Genomic DNA, 10002 nt, shown 5'->3' with positions numbered 1-10002 from the left:
AAGATATCTGAACTCCTTATTTTGCCATGCCTGTGGCGTGAAGGCATCTCAATTCAAGAAAGTAGTAGATATTTTTCATTGGTTTTATAGGACAAGCGAGAAAGTGCCTTGTGCCTTCATTTATTCATTTTTAGGACTATCTGTTCTGTGCGTTTGTGCACCAGGATAAGCAGCCCCAGAGGAATTGTGGAGGGTGGATGGTTGGAGAGATGGATGGATGAAGTTTTGGAGAAACGCCGTGTCAGATTGGTTTCCTGTGCTAGAGGGATGGGTTGACAGACCAGCAAACATGCAACCAGATCATTCTTTATACTTTTATACAACTGACTTCCTTCAGGAACCATATAGCCATTTATAAATATTTATGGATTCTGATAATATGCTTTTTGTTAGTAAATGTTATTATACTCCCTCTTCAGATGGAAACGAGGAACACAAAGCTTGAGAGACTTCGCCAAGATCTGAGACAGTTTTTGAAAGAAGCAGAGATATATTCAAGCAGCTGTGTTTTCCAGGCTGTTTCAATCACAAGACAACATATATAATTTTTAGGTTACAAAGACTGACTCTTTCGCGTAATCATATTAATGATCTTTCTTCAATCCATGCAGGCATTTTCGCAAGCTTGGATCCAAAGCAAGGGAAGTGTTGGCACAATTTACAGGACATAATCAGACTACAAAGCTACAATGTTATGGCAAGCTGTAATTTCAAGCAACCAAGCTAGCTTTATTACTGCAACTGTCATTACAGAATGCTTATACAGCATGGCCACAAAGTCAATGGGATATTTAGACGCAGAATTAACGCAGGATATCACCCAGTGTAAAGAAGAAACACAATAAATAAAATCCACTGTAGAGAAAGAGGATATAAATACAGAAGAAAATGGCAGAGCAAAAAAAACAAGTGAATTATATTTAATATTGATATTTAACCATGAATAGTTTATTCTAGTTGTTTCTCTGCATATATGGCTTGTTCTAACACTGTCAGATTCGACTTTTCGGTAACAGAATGAGAAAAAGTTGTTCAAATAGTTTTAATAAAACCTCTAATTGGTGCAGTAGAACCTAAAGAGATATTCCTAGAAAGGAAGCAAAAATGGAAAGACATGCAGAAAGAGTAAAGAGCAAGAAGAGAGAACTAAAAGAGAAAAAGAGAGAAATGAAGAAAGAAAAAAATAAAAAGAGAGAGGAGTATTTTCACATCAGAGTATCTGTAGCTAGCATGGTTTTGACTTTCATACTCTATTTAAAAATACAAAATTGAGAGCATTGAAAAAGAGCTCCCAAATTAGCTTTTTAATAGAGATCGGAAGTTAAAAGGGGGCCGAGTCATGGGGGAAAAGCTGTTCAGAATCCCAGCCAGGCCAGAGCCAGCAAAGAGCGAGGCCAGAGCTCGCCCGAGAAGAGTCAGTGAGTTTTATGAAGTGATGACATTGTAAATCACAGAAAAAAATCTCTTATACCAGTAAAAGCCAAATGACATTTCTGGTTTTGCTTTCTTCTGAGCATCTGCAAGAGGAAAAGAGCAAGTGGGGATATAGGGAGTATCTTAAAGAGGAAAGCACTTCTGAAGACATCTAATAAAGATGGACTCTGGATGCTTCGATTTGCTTAAATTCCTGCAGCTGCTGAAAGTTTCTCATGGAAGTTTTAGGATTCACCCTGTGCACAACTATTCAACTATTAGTACCCGTATTCTAAAGACTGTCATACACTGTGTGTGCATAACCTCATTAACTAGTCTGCAGACACTGTAATGCAGCTTACGAACATTGTTGGGGGAAACTGTTCTGAGCCAGGATCACCCAGGACCAGACATTCAGAAATTAGTATCTTTTTAATAATTGCATTCAATTATCAGTATTTAGACAATGCTGAGGCACTGGACTGGACTGGATTCTAGTATCTGAGTTTCCAGTTTAGATTTTTCAAACCAGATGCTCTGAGTGTTGAAATGTTTGACAATTTTGGATTTTTTTGTTTCGTGTTTTTTTGGGGTTTTTTGTTGTCGTTTGTTTGTTTGGGGTTTTGCTGTTGTTGTTGTTGTGCTTTGGGAGGCTTTGTGGTTTTGTTTCGGGGTTTTTTGCATTCCTTTTTAATAAGGCCTTGGTTAAAGAGCTCCCAGGTGTGCTGCAACATAGGCACACAAAACCATTCCGAGGACGCACCCTGGGCAGCGATGCTTTTGCCAAGCCCCCGCTTCCCCAATTTCCCAGCAGCACAGACACACCAGAGCCCCCCCAGCAGCGATCCAGCCTTTGCTGTGCTTCACCAAGGCAAAATCCCCGCCGCCCCCTCCTCGCCCCCCCAGCCCCGGCAACGGGTCCCTCTCGCTCCGGGTGACACCTGCCGGCGGGTCGGAGCCGGGGGGGGGACGGCGGGACCCCCCCGGTCACCCCGTTTTCCCCCCGGTCACCCCGGTTCCCCGTGCCCCGTGCTCAGCGCGGACCCCCCAGCCCTGTCCGCCCCCTCCGCCCCGGAGCTGTCCGCGCCCGCGGTGCTGATCGCCGCTCGCCGCCGCGCCCGCGCACTCCGCGCCGCCCCGCGCAGCCCCGCGCCCGCCCCCGCGCCGCTCCGCGCTCCCGGCAGCCGCATGGCAGCGGAGCCGCGGGGCTGGCGGCCGCGGCCGGGAGCGCCGGAGGGGCCGGTTGCGGAGGTGAGGAGGGGGGCCCTGGGTCGGAGATTGTTGGGGGGGGCACCGGCCCCGGGTTGGGGGGGGGGTCACCTGCGCGTGGGGAGGAGGCGCGGCCGCCGGGAGGGAGCGGGGGGCCCCGGTTCGCTCCCACCCCCGCCTCGTCCTCGCCCCCGCCCTCGCTCCCGCTCGCCTTCCCTCCTCGCTCCCATCGGGTGGCCGCACAGCCCGTTCCATCCCCCTGAACTCCCGGCGATGAAGTGTAATACTGAGCTGTGGAAGGACGCGAGGCGATGGCGAGGCAGCCGAGCTCCTGGATTTCATGTATGTATCTGTCTTACTTTATGGAAGTCACTAACTATCGCTGCGGCGCATCAGTCATTGCCAGGAGCTGCCCAGCAGAGCAGGGCATGACTGGTTTGCTCTGATTTGGGCTTCTAGTTATCTATTTAATGGAGATTCAAGGGCAAACAGATAAATGAGCGAGGATGCTGGGGCTCTGAGCATGTGGAGTCCAACTTCTGACCGTGGATGAAAGAAGGATGCTGAGGTGGTGTGGAGACAGGACTGGTAAGAGCTGCCAAGGAGCAGGGCAAGTGAGAACAGCAGGACGAGAGGGAAAGGGGACAGGTGGTGGGAAGAGGGGAGAAGGAGAGAGGGAAAGATCAGTTTAAATCTGAATTATTTCTTTTTGTTCCTGAATGTAGCCTCCTGCCCTGGGTAAGGTGTTGGTTGTAGGTTTGTGATGCTGGAGGAATAGCTCATTTTCTCATCCAGGAGAAGGGACCTCTGTGCATGGTCCCCACCTGCCCGAGAGTCAGAGACACAGCGGGAGCTCCAGGAGGGACGAGGGAAGTTCATCCCATGCTTTGCCCCCTTCATCCGTCCCCTCCCTTGCCACTGCTGGCACATCAGCATGCAGGGATGGCTCTGGTGTGCATTTAATGACTCCATTTGCCGGTGTCTCTGTTAGCTCGCACCACCTCGCTTCAGTCTCGCTTTGCCACCTGCCTCCCGGGTCCATCTCCCTGCTGCACCCACACGGGCGGACTCGCCAGGACCCGGGTGCTGTTTCCAGTGGGGTCAGGCAGCAAGAGCAAAGCTGCAAGCAGCACTGGAAGGGGAGGGGGTAAAACGAAGCAAGCTCAGGCGAGAGAGGCAGGGAGAGACTCAGTCTGAGCAGCAACGAGGGAGAAGCTGTTTAGTCATCTCTCTATATATACTTTCACAATGATGATCACATTTACTGATTGCTTCTGACTGCGTTTAGAGAGGGACTCAAGAGGCAGGCAGCACAGTTCACCTTTTATCCTGAGGAGCGACTGCTCCCCCTTCCTTCCAGTTCCCCAGATTTAGCCCTACTTTTGGGCACCGAGAGTCTCTCTCCCTGCCAGGTAAGGCATCCCTGCGAGCCGGCAAGATGGGGCTCCCTGGGAGGGAGGGGAGAAGTTTGCATGCATTTATCCTAAGCCTGTTGCTTTTGCTCCCAAATCTCTCCAACGGACCGAGGGAGTGAATGTTTTGCAGAAAGTTTTATTATCTGACGTGACTGTGACTGGCAGAGGGTATCGAAGCTTCGGCTGACATATTGTGCTTTAAAGCAAATACATCTTTGCTGTCTGAGCCTGACCCAACAAGGACAGGGAAGGAGAGAATGAAGGATCTCAAGGCTCTTCACTCCCATTAGCAGTGTCTCATGAAGAAACTCACAGTATGTTTATCAGTCATATTTTAAATCATCCCTGTCTGCTTCTAGAAAGGGAAACACTGAGATTTTTGTTTTGTTTCTGCTTTCATGAGACTACAAAGAGACATTTATTAAGTACGGCACTGCCAGTGGGAGCTAATGTGGTAAGAATCCATCATTTATTTCTTGACCCTTTAGGTGAACAGAAATAACTGTGTTCTCTGAAGTTTTCCTCCAGAGCTTTGCTGACCTGTCAGGTTTTTGTTTGAAACTGGGATGAAACCAGGTGCCCAGGACGCGGCTGCAGCGCGGAGCCAGCGATGCTCAGGGATGGGGTCGGGAGCCCTGGGTGGGGGACACAGGACTCACGCCTCAGGCTTCTCTATCAAATTTGCTTTCAACCATTTCACTGTCCTCATAATTATCTAAAGGAAACAGATTCTTTTCTCTACAGATGCTGACTTTTTTTAAATCAGGAGGAGGCAAATTATTTTATTTCACGTACCAGGTCTTCTAAACGCCATCAGCAGGGTACTGATCTTTTGTTAACTAGCTCCTTTCAAATTACATGCAGAAATTATGGTAATTAAAATTAGAAATATGTGTATAGCTAAATATATGTGTGTTAGAATTGAAGTGTGTCTGTTTGCTACATGAGCTGAAGAGACTCTGTCGACCACACAGTATATTTTGAGCCTGGCCGATTGCTCTCCAGCCTAAAAAGACTGGTTAGCAGTTCCCAAAACCCAGGCATGCAGAAAAGGAGGTTTCTTTCCACTTTCTGTAGATAAACTAGTTAATTCATTTTTTTTAACTCAGCCTAGTTTGTGCAGCTCTGAATTACAAATCCAGTCCTATCTCTCTCTTAATTTTCTGCCTCATACTTTGGGGAGGGGTGGAGTTCCAAGGACTCATGGACAAGAAAAAGCAAAACCTCTGTGACTGCAGATTTCACTACCCTCTCAGTCCTTCAGACAATTTATAGCTGAAAAAGACTCTTTTTGCATATTTTGAGGATCGAACGGGACAGATTTATGCAACTTTGAAAATTAAGCTGTGTGCACTAAGTTTTCTTAACCAGCTGGATCTCTTGGTCACAGAGAAATTGGAACTAAACTTCCACAGAAGAATATCCTTCTCATTCTCTTTTGTTTTAATCTCCTCTCCATTTCAGACCTGAGATATTTATAACTTCCCCACATAAACCGCCAGCATGGAAGGACCCATTTTATCTTAAAAAAATTGATTTAAAAATGTGTAAGTCACTTATGAGTTACCAGCGCATTATTAGAACAATTATATGGGAAGTATTTATAGAGCCTCAGCAGCTAATGTAGGTAACCTGGAATTTACAACCAAAGTTATACAAGTACAGAAGAGATTTCTAAAAAGGTTCCCCCGAGAAATAAGGGGAGATGAGGATCCAGCGTATTGTCGCTGGTCAGGTCACCATGCATCGCCAGTCTGTCCTGGTAGAACGACTGTGGTGGTGTCACTAATTGAGATTAAAAAGCAGAGAAGACGACAGTTTACCAGCAGGGAAAACAGGAACGGGATGCATTATCTTGGTTATTTGCCTTGTATACATTTGGTGACTGATGAAAGAAATGCTTCTCATTTTGCTGCCTCCTGTTTTGCAGTCCTGTTCTTAATCTACTGTTTCATAAAAGTGAAAAGTGTAGGAAACAGGCAGCTCTGCTGGCTGTGACCCTGGAGATGCCCTTTCAGCTAAAGACCGGGGCGTATTTTCAAGGTTTCAGGGTTTGCCGTGCTGCATCCTGCCTCATCCCTGCTCTCCAGGGCTGTCAGTCTGGCACAATTAACTCCATCAATTCCCTCTTTAGGGGGAGAGAAAAAACAGTGCATAGTGATATTGAACAATCCTTTCTGGGAAAATATTGTGGGATGGTGGCTCCGGTGCCATGTATATAAGCGAAGTGTCTCCCTGGGATAAGCATCACTATGGATTATTATATGTTTTGTAGTTACAAAACGTCTTCCAGCAGCACTAAGATGCTTGCACGAGGGATTTCAATTGTCCTTTAGATAGTAAAATTGGAGAGAAAGATACTCCACATTAAGGTGATGAACATTAATGTGCCCTGAAGAAGAGCATTTCTGTGAGCAGTTTAGTCGTTTTCACCACAGATTGATTCCATCATTTTTTATTCAGTATTTTGATGGCCTGTTGAAATCAATAATGCTGCAGCCTTACTGGCTGAAATGGCAGCTTTCATACAATTAAAAAACTTAAGAGTAAAACTGCCTAGAAGGATACCATATAGAGGGTATAATTAAGTTTTGAGGGCCTGAGTCAGTGGAATCAATGGAATTTCCATTGATAAATCGACTTTCGATAGGGTCCCTAATGCATCTTATATGATAACGGCACCTTTCTCCAGATAACTTCATGGTACAGTTAGAAAAACATTAAGGAAGTTAAAGTAAATACAAGTTAAAACAAAAGTTATATATTGTAAGAACTCTGACCAAAGATCAAAGAGAAAATTCATTACTAGATCAGAACCACAGTAATTACTCTAACTTCGAGAAAATGTTGGATTCCAGTGGCTGAGAATCTGGACAACTTGAGATATTTTACATCTAAAACTCAAGAGCGCAGGGAAGTTATTTCAACCTAATAGTCCTTCAGTTCTTCAGTTGAAGGGTTTCTGCCTCTGGTAGCTGGAAATGCTCAAGGTATCTTCCTGATGGAAGAAAATTGTCCAGCTTTGGAGGTTCTGATGTTCTTGCTACTCTGTTGGTAGCTTAATCCATCAGCTTTTACACCAGGGATTAGGGATCCAAGCTTAGTGGTGGCTCAGGTATCCTGAGCAATGTTTCCCTGAAAGTCAGAATTGTCCCCTGCTCCGGTGGAGGGATGCAAGATTTCACAAGAGTAAAAGCCATCTCGAAATGAGAGAGACCAGCAAAAAACTGATAAAAAACAGAGAAGATTTTGTTTCTTTTGACTGAAAATGTTCTTAGTGCAAGATTCAGCACACAGTGAACCTTTTAAAGACTGGAAACCCAGCTCAGTCCAGTCGTGGCTTTCCATGGCATCGAATTCAGTGGGTGAACTGCAAGCTGATTTCACTGGTGTTCCCAGCTCTTTCTTGACAGCTGTAGTTAAACTGATGAGCACATGAGGCTTACACCTGGGGAATTATGGATTAGTCTTGTTTGCAAGGAAGCAAATATAAATTAATGTGTTTATGCTACTTTTAAAATGCTTTTAATGAGGAATCATTTGCTATTCAAAATTTCGATCTATAATAATGCCATAACCCCGCTGAGCTGATTATCACGTGCCTTGTTTACCATCATTCTTCAAACAGGAGATGTGGGCAAGTCGGTTGTTTTGAATTCTTGTGTATGTGCAGATACCTGACTCTCTAACACAATGGGGCAAGACACCCCGGCTTGACTGTGTGTTGTGGGTTTGTTTTTTTTTTTTTTGTTCTGTGTTTTAGATGGAACTGATCTGACTTCCAACAGGTCTGAGGAGCAACCTAACTGTCTTCTCCAGTAACAAGGCCTTGGGTCATCATGGCAGCAGGAGTAGCAGCATGGTTGCCCTTTGCCAGGGCAGCCGCCATAGGATGGATGCCAGTGGCCAACTGTCCCATGCCACTGGCTCCAACGGAGAAGAACAAGAGGCAGGATGAGCTGATCATTCTCAACGTGAGTGGCAGGCGCTTCCAGACCTGGAGGACTACACTGGAGAGATACCCGGACACTCTCCTGGGCAGCACCGAGAAGGAGTTCTTCTTCAATGAAGACACTAAGGAGTACTTCTTTGACCGGGACCCTGAAGTCTTTAGGTGCATCTTAAATTTTTATAGAACTGGCAAGTTGCACTACCCCAGGTACGAGTGCATCTCTGCCTATGACGAAGAGCTCGCCTTCTATGGGATCCTCCCCGAGATCATTGGGGACTGCTGCTATGAAGAGTACAAAGACAGAAAGCGGGAGAACGCGGAGCGGCTGATGGATGACAATGACTCAGAAAACAACCAAGAAGGGTCCATGCCATCCCTGAGCTTCCGGCAGACCATGTGGCGAGCCTTCGAGAACCCCCACACCAGCACCTTAGCCTTAGTCTTTTACTACGTCACTGGTTTCTTTATCGCTGTCTCTGTGATCACTAATGTTGTGGAAACTGTCCCTTGTGGCACGGTGCCTGGAAACAAGGAGCTTTCATGTGGGGAAAGATACGCTGTGGCTTTCTTTTGCTTGGACACAGCTTGCGTGATGATTTTCACGGTTGAGTATCTGTTGAGACTCTTTGCGGCCCCAAGTCGCTACAGATTCATCCGAAGTGTGATGAGCATCATTGACGTGGTGGCCATCATGCCGTACTACATCGGCTTGGTGATGACCAACAATGAGGATGTCAGTGGAGCCTTCGTGACACTAAGGGTTTTTAGAGTTTTCAGGATTTTCAAGTTCTCTCGCCATTCCCAAGGTTTAAGAATCTTGGGTTACACTTTGAAGAGCTGTGCCTCCGAGCTTGGCTTTCTCCTCTTTTCCCTCACTATGGCAATCATCATCTTTGCAACTGTGATGTTTTATGCAGAGAAAGGGTCCTCGGCAAGCAAATTCACCAGTATTCCTGCTTCCTTTTGGTACACTATTGTAACCATGACAACACTGGGGTGAGTATTACTTTTTGTTTTACTGAGCAGCAGGCAAGCATGTATGAGGAGCTTGACTTCATTTACTCCTAAGCATTTTCCTGGGTGCATGTTTGAAAAGGGGCTGGAACTGTGAAGGGCTTGATTGTTCTTTGCCTTACACCTTCTGCAATTTAAGCTTATGTGAAGTTGTATAAAACAGCAAAAGCACTTACACCCACTTGACAAATGCTTGGCAGAATGGTAGAGGAGTGCGGGAGGAGCGAGGCTGTGGAGTAGCAGGTCCTGTTCTGCGCTCGGTGAACACGAGTGCGAGGGAGCTGGCAACGAGAGCCGATGTTTTGCTCAGACATTCACTCGAGCCATAGATTTTACGCAGTCGCTGATGGAAATGTTGTCTCTTTTCGCGATGTCGGTCATGGTTTCTTCACTTGACATGCCAGATTTGCTGAATTCAAATGGATATTGTGGGCCACTATACTGAAAATACTCAGTGATCACCAGGACATGATCTGGTTTTTACTTAATTGAGGAGGATATGAGTTTCTTGTCTGTGTTCAATTGCGAGTTTAAGAAATAATACGAGCATGCTGTAGCAGTTGCAGTAGAATTTCAAACACTCCCATGCACAGGTACAAAGATAATGATATCAAAGCAATGGGAATGTAGCCTGGGGGCACTTTTTTTTCCCTTAAATTTCATTTCTGTCTTACAGATGTTTCTACTGAGATTATAGATTTGAGCTTCTGTTGCTGTGAACTAAAACCTTTGTAAGGAGAATGACCAAACCCCTCACCCTGACGGAGTTATGTAAAAGAAAGTAGGCGTCACATGCTGCTGTTTCAGGCAGTCACAAAGTTATGATCAAATGTCATCTCTTCATTCCACATATCAGAACAATATACTAAGTTTACAGCTACTTTGCAGAGTTTTCCTACTAGAGACTTCACGTATTTTAATATTCAGATGTAGACAATTCTCGTTCTTGTAATATGGTGACCACTTTTCTTCTAAACTCCTTTTGATTTCAAACACTTT

The 10002-nt window shown here is 45.6% G+C and overlaps 1 protein-coding gene across 2 annotated transcripts in view; it reads left to right on the top strand.

Annotated features, from left to right (window-relative positions):
- The first annotated feature begins 7876 nt into the window (after window positions 1-7876).
- The window catches only part of KCND3 (potassium voltage-gated channel subfamily D member 3), a 107480-nt gene continuing 105354 nt past the window's right edge, over window positions 7877-10002 (top strand). For both annotated transcript variants that reach the window (XM_065649523.1, XM_065649522.1), the window contains exon 1: window positions 7877-8985. In XM_065649523.1, the coding sequence (XP_065505595.1) occupies window positions 7877-8985 (1109 nt within the window). The remainder of the gene's footprint in view (window positions 8986-10002) is intronic.

Source organism: Caloenas nicobarica, chromosome 21 (genome assembly GCF_036013445.1).
Source record: "Caloenas nicobarica isolate bCalNic1 chromosome 21, bCalNic1.hap1, whole genome shotgun sequence".
In the NCBI taxonomy this organism is placed as follows: Eukaryota; Metazoa; Chordata; class Aves; order Columbiformes; family Columbidae; genus Caloenas; species Caloenas nicobarica.
The sequence above is the reverse complement of the archived record's forward strand: the minus strand, read 5'-3'. Positions and strand labels throughout refer to the sequence as shown.